At 53.4% G+C, this 14,922-nt stretch overlaps 5 protein-coding genes across 5 annotated transcripts; 4 read left to right on the plus strand and 1 right to left on the minus strand.

Annotated features, from left to right (window-relative positions):
- CLUP02_08676 (uncharacterized protein) lies at positions 1–3,439 on the plus strand (the record flags this gene model as incomplete). Its single annotated transcript, XM_049287660.1, has 12 exons — positions 1–213; positions 285–482; positions 582–1,109; positions 1,163–1,288; positions 1,350–1,451; positions 1,890–1,908; positions 1,954–2,003; positions 2,063–2,216; positions 2,311–2,405; positions 2,475–2,639; positions 2,744–2,895; positions 2,929–3,439. The coding sequence occupies 12 exons, from the start codon at positions 1–3 to the stop codon at positions 3,437–3,439; spliced, it is 2,313 nt and encodes a 770-aa protein (XP_049144803.1).
- Positions 3,440–5,452: 2,013 nt separating this feature from the next.
- Positions 5,453–5,791, plus strand: CLUP02_08677 (uncharacterized protein; the record flags this gene model as incomplete). The annotated part of the gene is made up of 1 exon (XM_049287661.1): positions 5,453–5,791. The coding sequence occupies one exon, from the start codon at positions 5,453–5,455 to the stop codon at positions 5,789–5,791; it is 339 nt and encodes a 112-aa protein (XP_049144804.1).
- A 76-nt stretch (positions 5,792–5,867) lies between these two features.
- On the minus strand, positions 5,868–6,137 carry CLUP02_08678 (uncharacterized protein; the record flags this gene model as incomplete). The annotated part of the gene is made up of 1 exon (XM_049287662.1): positions 5,868–6,137. The coding sequence occupies one exon, from the start codon at positions 6,135–6,137 to the stop codon at positions 5,868–5,870; it is 270 nt and encodes an 89-aa protein (XP_049144805.1).
- Positions 6,138–7,649: 1,512 nt separating this feature from the next.
- On the plus strand, positions 7,650–11,729 carry CLUP02_08679 (hsp90-like protein; the record flags this gene model as incomplete). The annotated part of the gene is made up of 1 exon (XM_049287663.1): positions 7,650–11,729. One exon carries the CDS (start codon positions 7,650–7,652, stop codon positions 11,727–11,729), a length of 4,080 nt encoding a protein of 1,359 aa, XP_049144806.1.
- A 2,199-nt stretch (positions 11,730–13,928) lies between these two features.
- Positions 13,929–14,881, plus strand: CLUP02_08680 (stress responsive A/B Barrel domain-containing protein; the record flags this gene model as incomplete). The annotated part of the gene is made up of 2 exons (XM_049287664.1): positions 13,929–14,336; positions 14,651–14,881. The coding sequence occupies 2 exons, from the start codon at positions 13,929–13,931 to the stop codon at positions 14,879–14,881; spliced, it is 639 nt and encodes a 212-aa protein (XP_049144807.1).
- Positions 14,882–14,922: the final 41 nt, after the last annotated feature.

Genomic DNA, 14,922 nt, shown 5'->3' on the forward strand with positions numbered 1-14,922 from the left:
ATGTGGGACATCTATGGAAGTAAACACCTTTCCGTACCAGCTCCATCGCGGCCCGCCAAAGACGACGTGGACTCAGAGAACCTGGAAGGGAGGCATCCCAACACCCACGCCGCCGTCGAATCCAACATAGCTTCGCAATCTTCCGACAAACCCCATCGAACGATATTCACGAACAGAAGACGAAACCACGAGTTCATTTGCACATCATGCAGCGTCCACAAACTTACGGGCAGTCGCCCCCCTTGCACCACCCCGTACCCCAGCATGTCTCTACGGTTCCTCAGTTGCGCTCGCCCCCTCCTCCCGTGTCGCAATCGCAATCGCAACAAGGCTACGGTGGCAGTCCCTACCAACAGCAAGGCGGCACGAGTGGGAACGTATTCGGCGCATACGGACAGTTCATGAATGATCCCACGGCGCAAGTGGCAGCGCAGTTTGGCCAGACGGCTTTCAAGCATGGCCAGGAGTACATGGAGCAAAACGTACGTCAAGTCTAGGGACGGGGAGGCAGACCTCTAAGCATCTCGCCGTTCAACTGTCGAGATGCATCAAGTTTCTTCTGAAGCTAACCCTGCTTGAAGTTCAACCGATACGTTAACGTCAACGCCCTGAAGCACTACTTCAACGTTTCCAACTCCTACGTCATCAACAAAATAGTCCTCGTCCTCTTCCCTTGGAGGCACAAGCCATGGTCGCGCAAGCAGTCCGTCGGGCCTAGCGGACAGGAAGGATGGTATCTCCCTCCGCGAGACGACATCAACAGTCCCGATATGTACATTCCCGTCATGGCTGTCGTGACATACATCCTTCTCTCTACGCTCCTTGCTGGTCTCCGCGGCCAGTTCCAGCCAGAACTTCTCGGATACACAGCGTCGACGGCCCTAGTAATAGTCATGGCAGAGATCCTCGGTCTCAAGCTGGGCTGCTACTTGTTGGGCATCTCGAACGATTCGCAGCTTTACGATCTGATCGCATACTCGGGCTACAAGTTTGTCGGCATCATCGTCACCGTAACCGTAGCCGAGATCCTGAACGGTGGCAAGGGTACCGGCGGGTGGATTGGCTGGGGCGTGTTCCTTTACACTTTCCTGGCCAACTCGCTGTTCTTGGTATGTCCTCATACAAGTCGTCGCGTGATATAAGAGATTAACATTTCCGTTAGATGCGTTCGCTCAAGTACGTTCTGCTCCCTGAAAACGCAGCCAACGGTGCCGGCCCTATGCAGACTGGCGATTCCCGAGCCAAGCGAAACCAGAGGACTCAGTTCCTCTTCTTCTACTCCTACATTGTCCAGCTGCTTTTCATGTGGATCCTGTCGAGGCCTTGAACCACCATCACGGCACTTCAAGTTCACGCCAAAGCACCAATCTATAGAAAAGGTCAACATGAAAAAGGAGTTGGAGAGCAGCTGGGGATGCGCTTGCTCGGTGGTCAGACACAAGGAAGGGATGGTCGGTTGAAATCAGCTTTTGTGATGTGCGAATTTATCGGACAGTCATAGATGAATTGTACGATACAATAACGACGCGTCGTCCTAGCCGCTTGCGTTGTTTGTTGTGTAGAGTCCCTACCATGTTGGGGGGCTAGGTATACAGTACCCGAAGACGAAGAAGCTCTATCCCTGTACTATAAGACTGGTCGGAGCTTGTCACAAGGGGCAATTCACGAGCACGAGTTGAGACGATGAAGGGGACGCGAATCAAAACAAACGTTAGAAACCTGTATTGTAGTACCTACCTACCAATGCATTGAATATTACGGCAAAACATCATGCAAGCTCTTTGCTGCCTGTGTGGCATACACCCAATAAGGTTGCGCTAGTAAGCGCGTTGCAGTCCTCTGCAGCGAATCAACTTTGCTGACGTTCATAAAGATGGCAGCCTTTCTAGGCATTTCCCCCCAAATATGGTCGACCTCTTATGAGGTACAATAGCTATGCTCAAGCCCAATGAGACTCGCTTTTGTTGACCTTGGTGCTTGTTGCCTATTGTGCCTGGAACCATGTAAGTGAGCAGCCATGTCGTCTAGCCTATTGGAGCTCTAGCTTGCTTTGAAGGGACAGCTGTCAGGAGACCCACAAATCAGATATGTCATCAGTGATTCGCCGGTCCGAACTTGGACTGTTGGAGACCGGCCACCTCCACAAGCCGGGGTCGCTCCTCCCTCCACAGCCTATGAACCCCCGCCAAACTTTCAACCATCCGGCCCTGCATCCCGTCAAGCCTCAACCTCTGCCGATTACAAATGCTTCTACTCGGAAGGATAATTGAACAGATTGCAACTCACATTTGACTCGCGTTCCTCACGCAGTGTCGCATATAAGTTTCGACGTCTCTAGGCACCTGTTTCGCATCAAGGACGTCATCCGTTCTTATCTCCATCCTTCTTTGCCTCCCGTCACCTTGGTTTAAAGACATCTCTCAAGAGTGCACTTGCCGTGGTTTACCCGGTACAACGGTGCATTGCTCATCTAGACTCATAACTTCATTTCACGTCTTCAGCAAATCAAAGTCAAGCTTGCGTACTTACAAGTCACCATCATGGCGCTGCCTCCCATCGTCACTGCAACTCTGCAGTCAGCTGCCCTCAGTGGCACTTCAAACATACTGGCCCAGGTCCTGACGGCCTACCAGACCGATGTACGAATTTCCGAGGCTCGTGGACTCTGCAATGGGTTTCACCATCATATATCATGGCGTTGTTTGACCATCACTCGAGACCTTCGTGCTAACATTGTGACCAGAAACAACTCGTCATCGACTGGGTCCCCGTCTTCCAGTTCATTATCTTCACCCTCCTCAGCACACCGCCAAACTTCTTGTGGTGTGTCTCCCAGCGAGCACTTGTCTTTCACCATCGCGGATCCCTCTTCTACCTGCATGCACGATACGCGTCGTACCCTAGACCGTCGTCACTGACACATACCAGGCAAGGTTTCCTCGAAGAGAGCTTCCCGGCCTACCACGTCTCGCCCACCAAGAAGGCCATCGCCTCGGCCGCGGCCAACGACGACAAAGCGCTCGACCGCGAGGCGCGCGAGGACCAGCTCGTGGAGCCCAAGCTCAACATCCGCAACACGCTCATCAAGCTCGTCCTCGACCAGACCGTCGGCGCCGCGCTCAACACGCTCGCTTTCAGCATGTTCATGCACAGCATCCAGACGGCGATGGTGCGCCCGGAGCACCTCGCGGCCGCGCAGCACTCGGGCACGTTTTTGTTTTCGCGGGGCGCCATCGACTATAGTAATGTTGACTGGCAGTCCGTCGTCCACAAGAGCCAGCTCGAGTTCGTGCCCATCTTCATCGCTGGCCTGAAGTTGTGGCCCATGGTCAGTCTGGTGAACTTCGCCTTCATCAAGAGCATTGAGGGTAGAAACTTGGTTGGTTCTCTTGCGGGTGTCGCTTGGGGTATTTACATGAGTCTGGTTGCTGCGCGATAAAGGGGGCAACAGCGGTGTAAACCCACATCGCGGTAGGACCTCCGTACTTCGGCGATGCGAAGAAACTAATCATTAGACGGGGTTAAGATGGTTGCCCGTGGGCTGATATCACGTTTTCACATTTTGGAGGAAGCGAGCGACTGGGACACGGCAAAGGGCAGTTGGGCAGGGGGAAACAAGGCGCATAGCGAGACAGCGGACGGCTTCCAAGGCTCGCTTAGACGAAGTGGTACGAAAGGGACAAGAGCATCGAGAGGAACGCTTCCAGGTTCGCCGTGGTATTATAGTCTTAGATACTTGGAGTGCCAGCAGGAATGAGTTGATTGGACACGCTTGATTTTAGCTATAGATCCTAGCTATTCTATTGGCGGTTGTGATGACAACGATATTGTTCAATCTTTGACCATCCACTAAAGTGACCTCCTTGAATCTAGTTGTAAAGACAATGGGATTTCAAATCTGATGCCGCGCGTGCCTTGTCCACATTCTTGTAGAATGCTCGCCGCCAGGCAGTCTCACCTTCGAAAGATGGGAAGCTTGCAATATAGGTAGGTACGGGCTTCGAGTGACCAGCATCACCAATTTTGAGAATACAGTCTTCAACAAACAGGTCCAGGACCGTTAATCTCACCTACATTCTTTTGGAACTTGCTTTTTTGGTGGCTGGCTGAAGGGCCAAAGCGGGGTTGTTATTTGGCTATTACACGGTGAGAAAGCGCCGCATGGCGTAATGACGTTGAAGGTCTCATAAAGTAAGACACTCGGCTGCTATCCGTGCAACATCGTGTTCGCGTAGTGCACTATTACAGACGGATCGCATTGGTTTAACAATGGAAAACGACGAGGATCGGTGTCTCTCCACCAGTTGGCCTTTTCGGTGAAGTACTCCCACCTTAGCAAAAGCTCGGCTTCCAAACCCCCCAAACTGCACAAAGTCAACTCGGCCGAGGGGGGGTTGTGGAGCGTCTTTAATTTAGGTGCATTGCCGATCGGATTTCTAGGTATGCGACTTTCTGTATCGTGTAGTACAGAGACTCCGTATCCGTACAGCGTACCCATCTCCTGGAACCTGCAAGTCCCAACCGACTGGTCTATGGTCACTGGTATGGCCTTGTCTGGTGATTTTGCTCCGGAGCTTTCTCCTGTGACGACCATTTGAGAGGTTTTCATTGGCTCACTCGTAACGACGTTGGCAAGTGGCCTCTGATTGGCCGAACGGCAAGTAATCCGTGCCTTCCACTCCGGGAACGAGGATGATGCCGTCTGGAAGCGATGTGACGTCAGGTTTAACGCAGAGGTCAACCCCCCCAAATCTGCGCTTACATCATGTGCATGTCGGGAGCGCGGGAAGGGACGATCTGGCAACCACCAGCAGCGAGCAGCCGCCAGGGCCGAAAACTCTCTTTCTCTTCAGCCTTCAGGAACAGGATAGATATTTAAAAGGCGTGGTGTTAGGCCAGGAAAAGGGGGGAAAGAAGTAAACAAACAACTAGGTATGAATCGGATGGAGTCTCGGAAACTAGCGACGTTGGCTTTTTGATGGTTGCAATTGAGGTGGGAAATGTGGCCGGGATGGGGGGAAGGAAGGTGGTTACGTTGGTGGTATTGGGGGTTGAGGACGCTGGTTGTTATTGGCGACTCCACGTGTGAAAGTCGGGATGACGTGGGGCTATAACGTCACTGGCAAATGAGCGAGCTGAACTATCTTTTTGATGACTATTACCGCTCAATGCGCGCCTTCTCAGTAGGTCGGTACCTTTACTAAGGTATGTCAGAAAATGGAGGGTCAATCTTCCACCAGAACCTCTAAAGCTCTGTTTATCGAGATGGAAGGTCTCAAGATGCAGACACGGCTGGGGCCAAGTGGAATGGTTGGAAGGCGCCATATCCGTAAAAGAAGACGGAGAAGAAGACGATCCGATTTAGCACGGGTTGACAGGTCTTGTAGCGTCGAATCCAGGTCTCCATCGAAGCTTTTAGTGCAGTACTGAAGAGACGGTCCAGGGAGGCACGATGCAACCCTGGCTGCTCATGATTGGTTGCCGCGTCGTGAATTCCATTTGCGAACCGGGTGGAATCGTGGGGCCTCTTTTTCTCTCTCTCTTCCTCGGGGAAGGAAGTCGACCTTCGGAGAGTGTTGGGCATTCCCACTTTTTACCTGCCCCTGCCCGCCCCCCGTTCCATACTGCGCTGGTTGGGGCCTCTTTTTTTCTCAATTTTCTCATTCTTCTATTGCATTTGCTGCTGCTGCAGCTTCCCTGGCAGATGCAGACGTACGGATACATATGCGGACGACATGGTCTTTTTGGCCCAATTCAGAACCTTTGCGATCGGATACCACGCTCGAGGTGACACTCTGGGAGTTGATCTCTTCTAAAATTGGTCTTCGGGGGCCGGATGATGGATCCCCCAATCTCACCCAATATCACTAAACCATCGGCATCTTGTTCCATCCATGCATCCTACCTACCGTAAGGTAACTGGTAAAGTAAATTGGCACGCTGGAATACCGGAGCAGATTGGAATATTGGACTACTTCTTGACCGCCTTCACGGGGCTCTCTCCCCACCCCAATCAACATCATGCCGTGCCGTAGCGTAGGAGGGGAGGAGCGACAAGTTGTCCAATACCGTGAGTGCGAGGGCTGAGACGCACAACTCAAAGGGGCATGGGACGGAAGCACTAAGAAATAAGCCATACTGAATCATTCTTTCTTTGCCGCCGCCTACAACCTATTAGTGCACCTTCCACTTCTGCCCCCCTTATCGTCCAGGACTCTCTATTCAGCCATACTCCGTACTTACCTTACATTACTTGCAGGTAGACTCTACGGATACGGATAACAAGTGCACAGTAGACTCGAAAGACTCGCGTGCCGGGGTCACGATACCTTGGCAGGAAGAAGCCTTCGTCATCGGATTCCGTTCCGCGTCCCCCCCGTCCCTTGTCTTTCCGCCTTTCCACCGCCCAGCCCTGGGATGCCGCTCTTCTAAACCTTACCTCCTTGCCAGCGTGACCTTGACTGCCCGGATAGGCACTTTTCGTTTCCTCTCGCTTCCTCTCACAAACCCACCTCCACCATCTGGCATCACCAGCCTGCCAATCTCGCGACAACAAAAATTCACCTACTCTGTCTAGCTCTAGGTCAGCCCGAGGCCACCCCGTGAGGACAAAGGAGAGCCTGACCTGGTGTTGGCACCAAGTATCCAAGTCTGCTATTTTCCGAGAGACCGCCATCTGGATGGCAAGCCACATTGCGACGTCCGTTGTTCAGCCCCCCTCCGACACTAAACCCCGGTCAACAATTGGAAAGGGTCGTCACATCATCCACCAGTGATCATCCTCCTCTCACCATCTGTTCTGACCTGCCAGCGTGCCCGTCTACCCATCCCATCTTGCCTCTTCTTCACCTTGGGACACCTTCTTTCCAAGGTAACTTCTACCGCGCATCTTGGCCTGCACGTCGAATCAAGGCTTCTTCCCTACGCTTGCGGATCCCAGTTTTGGACCAATTCACTGCCAGTGACCCGAAAATCGGCCAAGGTCCGATGCGAGATACCCACCGCTGCAGATTTACACATCCTCCGGGACAACGCATTCACGGCGAACATCCCGCGACCTCCATCTAACAAGCTTGGTTGGATATTGGGGGTCCTGCTGAATCCCATCAAGACGACTCTACCAGCAACCAACCAATCTTCAACTTGGTGGCCCGCTCACCACGGACTGGGTGTGCCGCCGCGTGCGCTCAACTCCACCCGGCAAGCAGAATCGCAACTTCCGAGCTCAAGCACCCTCGCCTGCCTCATCCACTTTGGGCCACGATTGCACACATTACAACCCCGGCTCGCTTCTGCCGCCTTTTCTCTGCTTTCCCACTTGCGCCTGCGCCTTTCTCGCATCTCCTTCTCCTGCATCAAAAACCCGCCCATCAGCCTCACCTCACCTCGCTCAGGGCCACATCGCGCGCGCGGGCATTTTGCCGATCCAGGCTCTATCTTCACCGGCGGGACCGAAGGCATCTTTCACCAACCAGCCGCAAATCAGAGAGGAGGAACAGCGCCAAAAAAGAGTTGAGCATCTGGCCTGGTTGCAAAATTTCTTCTCTTTCTAGGCCAAGATTGGTTGAGAATGAGAGAGAAAGCAGATACTGACAACGAGACCTGCCGATCCCTTGGCTGAGCGGACGACTCATACCCTGCCCGCAGCCATGCATCCTCCCCCGCTCCTCGGTGTGGGCGTTGTTGATCTGCTCGAGTCCGACCCCCGACCGAGCTTCGTTGTTGCGCTACCAACTTCATTCAAGGACCCCGCGCTTGCCGAGGTTGTCTACAGCAATCCGGCTCTGGTGAGCAAGCCTGCCCTTTTCGAGGTCCTAGGATCACTATCAAGCCGCGACCACACGAGATTCTGGGACTGGATCACTGCCCAAGACGCCAACCCACCACAATCCTTTTTGTATAACAACCACTTTTGGACTCGGAACACCTTGCTTTCCAGATGGGTTGTTGTGAGCTCCAACGATTTCCCAATCTCCTCAGAACCTCCGAGAAAGATTCGCCTGGATGGTTCGAGAGGCAGAGAATCTAGCAGCGGTATCTTGCATCCGCATACTTCAACCGTGCCCTCAGTGCCTTCGGTAGAGTCGTCCGCAGAAGACTTGTCCTATCCCCGGATAGTTCGAGCAACCACCGAGCCGCCTATAGTCCTACCGGATTTTATGCCAGACCAAGAGCCTTTTCTCGATATGGTTGATAGCGTTGACTGGAGCGCGACTCCCCTGGGTGCTATGGACCGGTGGCCATCGCTGCTTCACCAGTCTTATAGCCAGATTTTATGCAACTCTCAGCCAACAGCAATCTACTGGGGCAAGAAGCTCACAACAGTCTACAATGAGGCTTATGGAGAGATGATAGGGGCAAGACACCCCAACCTTATGGGCCATTCTGTGACTGAAGTTTTCCCTGAAATCACTGATCAGCTCAGAGATATGATGGAAAATCCCGGACAAAGTCGTCGCGCGAGCAACGAAGAGGCATTCCGCTTTTTCCTCGAAAGACCCGAAGGATCACCCCTCGAGACGTACCTAAAGTGGTCGATCGTACCGGTCATGCAGAACGGCGAATGTCTTGGCTTCATCCACTTGATATCGGACACGACTCTATACCACCTTTTCCGTCGGCGAATTCAGATGCTCGTCAACATGGGCGAGGAGCTCGTCACAGCCAAGGACGTTAAATCCTATTGGAGCAAGCTGATCGAAGAGCTCTCCGAATGCGACCCCGCTTACGATATACCCCTGGCGATGCTCTACTCGATTGAGTGTGATGGTTCGTCACATGCTGGAAGCGAGTCGCGGCACGATTGTAATCATGTTTGTCGTCTCGAGGGCGCGCTAGGTGTCCCAGAAAACCATCCCATCATGCCCGAGACCCTGCGACTGAAAGACACCGATGCTGGTCTGGCGCCACAGTACCGAGCTGCTCTGCGCAGCCACGAGCCGCTGATTATCAGCACATCAGACGGCAGTCTGCCCCAAGAATTACTGACTGGCCTGCAGTGGCGTGGATTTGGCGATCCCTGCGAAGCTGCTATTGTCTTGCCCATTAGACCCACAAAGGAGGAGGAAGTCATGGGACTGCTTGTGCTGGGCCTCAACCCCCGACGACCTTACGACGATGCATATACCCTCTACATCCAGTTGCTAGCCCAGAAGCTTACGACATCTCTGGCTTGCACAGTCTTGTTAGAGGAGGAGCGACGTCGAGGAAGGAATGCTGCCGAGCAGGCTGCATACGATCAGGCCATGCTGAAAGAAAAGCTCGCCTACCAGACTAAGGAAGCCACAGAGTACACACGGCTGTTCCAGACAGTTTCGGACTTCATTCCCAACGGATTCTCCCTTGGGGATCATCAAGGGAACATAACATTCGCAAACGGCCTGTGGTACCGCATAACAGGACATCCTGATGAAGGCGGTTCTTTCTCTTGCGTGTTGGAGGCAGATCGAGAAAAGATTCGCGAGGCATACAAAGAACTGCAGACCAAGGATGAAGTCGAATTTGAGTTCCGCGTCAAAGGAACGGAACACACCAACCGCATGCTGGCAAGGAGATCGCCCTTCAAAGCCGACGTATACAGCGATCTTGACGAGGATCTGGAACGTTTTGTAATGGCTCAGGCAAAGGCTGAACGAGCGACTGACGGAACCATCATTCGGACTTTCACTTGCCTGACAGATGTCACCGCACACAAAAGGACGGCCGACGAAGCCACCAGGAGGGCTCAACAGGCAGAGAATCTGAAGAGGATGGCTGAGCTTGCCACAGTTGGTATGTTCGATATGGACACCGGAGGACGTCTGCTCGGGGCAAACAACGTATTTTTCGAGTTATCTGGGATAGAGAAGGTGGACCTTTTGCAACACGAAGTACGGCCATGGGAAGTCTCGGTTGTACAAGACGACATTCAGACTCTGAGCGAGAGCGTTGCGCGACTCGTAGCGACGAAAAAGCCCCAGTCAGCTGAGATACGCCTCAAGACCACATGGACAGCAGAGGATGCTGGAGGGAACCAGATCACAGCGCCCAGATGGGTACACATCACCCTGATGCCAGTATGCAATTCAGATGGCATCGTTCAGTCGTTTACTGGCTGTGTCAGCGACGTCTCATTGCAAAAGTGGCAACTGGAATTGGAAACTCAACGCACCGAGGAGGCGATCGACTCGAAACGGCAACAGGATAACTTCATCGACATGACTTCCCACGAGATGCGAAACCCGCTCAGCGCCATCGTTCACTGTTCAGACGCCATCATTGCCTCCCTTGCGCGATGCGAGGAGCTTGTCGACCGGCCTCCTACTCCGAAGACAGCTAAATCTGGTGAAGAAGGCACTGACAAACACTTTGATATCAAGCAGCTTCTTTCGGACAGTATCGAGAATGCGGAGACGATTGTTGCCTGCGCACAGCATCAGAAGCGGATTGTGGACGACATCTTGACAATGTCCAAGTTGGACTCTAAGCTCCTAGCCGTCACTCCCTGCACGGTCAATCCCGTTCAGATTGGCGAGGAGGCTATCAAGATGTTCGACGTAGAGGCTCGCCGTGTTGATATTGACCTCAAGATGACTGTGGATAAATCGTATCGGGAGCTGGGTCACGTTTATCTTGATCTTGATCCCTCCCGCGTGAAACAGGTCCTCATCAACTTACTTACAAACGCTCTCAAGTTCACAAAGTCCGGATCAATCAGGAATGTGTCCGTCTGCATGAAGGCATCGCGACAACGGCCGACGGACGAGACGGCGCCGGTCACCTTCATTCCCCGATCCTGCAAAGAAGAGTCAGAGTACGAGCAGCCTGCTCTCAACAATCGCAGAGACCCAGTCTACATCATGTTCGAAGTCAAAGACACCGGCCAGGGTCTCTCAGAAGATGAAAAGTCAAATCTCTTCAATAGGTTCGTGCAAGCGAGCTCGCGGACTCATGTCAAATACGGTGGAAGCGGATTGGGGCTATTCATCTCGCGGCGCTTGACAGAGTTGCAAAAGGGTGCTATCGGTGTGTCCAGCTTGCCAGGGGTGGGGTCCACGTTTGCATTCTTCATCGAGGCATACGTGCCAACAGAGTCGTCGCGGAGGGAAGCCGAATCTGCGGCTGCGGCTGTGAGAATGACGACTCTGGCTACTGCTGCATCAAGCACGCCATCCACGATGCCGCGGATTAGAGCCCCCACAAACGACCAGAAGGCACCTGGCTCGCGACCGAAACCTAAGAGCTACGACCCCCGGCTGGATGGGATTCTTGTCGTGGAGGACAACCTAATCAATCAGCAAATAACCCGTCGCGGCTTGCAGGATAGGGGGTTCACTGTCGACGTGGCCAATCACGGAATCGAGGCTCTAGAACGACTCATGCAGTCCATGTCCCTGCAGAAGCAAGATGACCCAGAGTACTTTACTCACAGCAACTCGAGTCCTCAGGGGCCTGCCGTATCGATCAACCTTATCCTCATGGACATAGAGATGCCAGTGCAGGACGGGTTGACATGCACGCGGCGAATCCGAGAACTAGAGAAGGAAGGAAGAGTGTTTTGTGCGAGCGGTGGAAGAATCCCCATCATCGCCGTCAGCGCCAATGCAAGGCCGGAGCAGATGCAAGACGCCAAAAGCGCGGGGTGTGACGATGTGCTCGTCAAGCCTTATCGGATGCCGGAGCTAATCGAGAAGATGCAAGTGGTGGTCCGGCGAATGGGGGGTCTTTCACCTGGGTCGCCTTTACGATAATGAAAGCCAGGGCTGCCTATTGGAGAGGCGGAGGAGGGAGCGGCGAACAAGCATTACCGGTCACATGGATAACCAAGGGCTGGTGATCCTGCAGAGACGGGTACGGCGTTTAGGTAAAGGGGAGCCACAGCAGGACTGGGCTCGGGAATGAGGACTGCTTCCGGGGTTTAGTCTGGTCACACTTGGCTGTGTGTCATGTGGTGTATGGACGAACAGAGATACCAAAAATGGCCTTGGATGCTGGCCGACAGGAAGACACCAGACGTTGGATGTCATACGGGCGAGAGAGACTTGGCATCGGATGGCGTTGATCGGCGGAGGGCCTAGCCATGTCGATGGATTTGGGATGAAAGACTGGCTTAATTCAGATAGGAGGTAGAAGGGCAATTATGGAATGTGATTCCTTGGCGTCTGTCGCTGAGGTCAATCTAATGGGTATTCGCCAACGTAGACGAACTAGACGGAGAGAAGAAATAATACCTCGGATGTGAACGTTCCAACCCCATTTCGTTATATGGAGCAATGCGGACATCACGCACCTTGCTTCAGACTCGTCGCCGCGGGTAAACCCTCCACAGGCACATACTTGCACTTGAGACTAGGTCATTTGTGCCTCTGCGAGCTTACTGTCCTCCCATGCGGGATTAGCCACCCAGCTTGACTGTTACTGGCCTAGGTCGAAGAGAGTCAATTTTCGTTGTGCTGGGAACATGATGGACACAGTTTAGACACTACATGTTGCTGCTTGAGGACCAAGTAGCCTCGGGCTGCGGAAGATTGCGAAATTTCAGAATTTCAAGTGACTATCAGGTGAGGTTGTCGGGACGGTCTCCGTGTCAAGGTTGCCAAGGAAAGAGTGAAAGGGAAGAAAGAGTAGGAGACGAGACGGAGAAATTCGTAATTGGTCGGGATTTTTGGGGGCCGCCCGCCCGCCGCCGGCGATGCACTCCTTGGATGGGTGCAGGGGAGCGGTTTGTGTCACGGCCCCACTACCTTATGGATGCCGCGGGGCTTGGCCGATGGTAAAGCGGTTCATGGAAGAAGATCCGGTTCGATGTAATCTGATGTACGCTTCTCTTTTCTACAAGAATGGGTAACATACCAAGTAGCTAGGTAAGGTAGGAAGGCCGGAGTGATTTGGGGACCTAGGTACGGAGTAAAGTAGGTGCCGTGTTGTGTGAAGATGGCGTTACGCAGGTCGGGTACGGGCAGCAGGGTGTCCGGGCCGACGCGGGCTTTTTGAGGTGTGAGATGTTTAAGTGGCCATTATGAACTTTGGAAGCTATGTCATGTGTCGCTTGAGTCTTTTTGCGTTCTACGGGGTAGGTTTTGCCCATCTTTTGGAATATAGCATGAGACTAGGTATAGATAGTCCTCCGGTTTGACACGTGAGATGACGGGAAGGGTCTTGCAATGCAAATGGGCTTTCGCCGAGACGATGGAGCTGTTTGTGAACTATCTTGCGTACGGGCTTATGCATGTCATCTCAGCACTCATTACTCTGGTCCATGAAGTGCTTGTGTGTAATCAGACGATGGGGTTTTGTTCTTCAGTTCTCGAGGCCCGCTCGCGGCGGAGGTTGCCCGGGGACGGGAGCTATTGCGTTTGGCCTGGGGAAGGTCCGTGGCTTGTTATCAGAGGTTCCTGCCCGAGCTTCTTTTTTCTTTTCCTTTTTTGGAGAGGCACTCAGGTCGGTGCTCGAGCTACCACCAGGAAAGAGCAATCGACGAGAAGGCATGACTTGTGTCTCGTCCTCTCCCTTCCTTCCAATTCCCCGAGACTTGCTCTTTCTGCAAATCTAAACGGACAATGCCTCAGCCGTACCATCAGAGGTGGATATTTGGTAGGTTCGATTTGTAGTGTAAGATTGGGGGAACGAGGGGAAGTACCTTACCCCTCCCCCCACCAGGTCAGGTACCTCCGCCTGCGTCGCGGGCAAAGCTCCTGCATGGCGCTATCCCCACCACACCCCTCATCCGAGTGTGCAAGAGACGCAGCTTCCACCCGAACCTCACTTTCCCTCTGCTCACTGCACTCACAAACAACCGTCCCTGCGCAACGCCGTCTTCAACCGATTACCTGCATATACCGGACCTGACCTTGCATACAGCTTACCTACTAGTCAACCGGACTACCGAATATAAACTCTCCGCAAAGCCTCCTCCTCCCCCTTCGACGCCTCTCATTCTCTTCCCTCAAATGCCCCCAAACTCCACGCTTCTCCTAAGCTCATTCCAAAAGTTGCCCCGCCTTCGGCTCCGGAACTCCATCCTCAACAGCAGCGCCCCGCCATCGTCCTCCCGGTCTTGCGCCTTTGGGTCTCTGTGCTCACCTACTACACCGACGACATCGACGAATACTACCCGCCGAGTAGCCATCTACGACACACGGCGACAACAACCATCCCAAAACCGCCGATTCTTCGCAACCGGCGCCGATCGTCAAGGACGAAACGTAGTACTACTCGGACAAGAAGTGGGCGTCGAGAGAATCACAGACGAAATGGCGGACCGGATCCACCGCGTGACCATGTTCAAGATTGCCGACGAGGGGCAGCAGAAGCAGCTGATTGAGCAGTACAAGATTTTGGGGGGCTCGCATAAGAAGGTGTGTTCCATTTTTCCCCACCCATTTCTTTTCCTTCTTGTTATTGCCGTCGGTTTGTTATGTTCGTGGCTGCGTAACGGGGATGAGGATGGGGAGGGTGAGCTTTTGGTCCATCGGATCCCGGCACCCGTACTTCGGCCCCACCATAGCTTGTCCGCGCCGACGACGGTTTCCTGGGCGGTACCGAAAGACGGACGAAGAAAGCGCATGTCGGGTTTCCATATTTCTACGGCTTTACCATTCGGCTTTTTATGAAACCACACTCAAAAAAAAAAAAAAAAAAAACAGGACTAATACTGACGAAAATCCACCAGGACGGAAAGCCGTACATCCTCTCCATGGTCGTCGGACCGGCCGTCGACGACCCGCGAGCCCAGGGCTTCACCATTGTCGCAAAGACCGAGTTCGCCTCGCTCGAGGACATGAAGTACTACGATGACGAGTGCGCCGCTCACGGCGTTCTCAAGTCCTTTGTCAAGGGCAACCTCACCGTCGGCGGCGTCATGTCCGTCTACTTCAAGCCTGAGGCCGTCTCCGTCTTGTAGATGTGTTTTTTGTGGCGGTTGAAGGAGGCTTTGGGTCAATG

The sequence above is a fragment of the Colletotrichum lupini genome, chromosome 4, assembly GCF_023278565.1.
Source record: "Colletotrichum lupini chromosome 4, complete sequence".
Classification (NCBI taxonomy): domain Eukaryota; kingdom Fungi; phylum Ascomycota; class Sordariomycetes; order Glomerellales; family Glomerellaceae; genus Colletotrichum; species Colletotrichum lupini.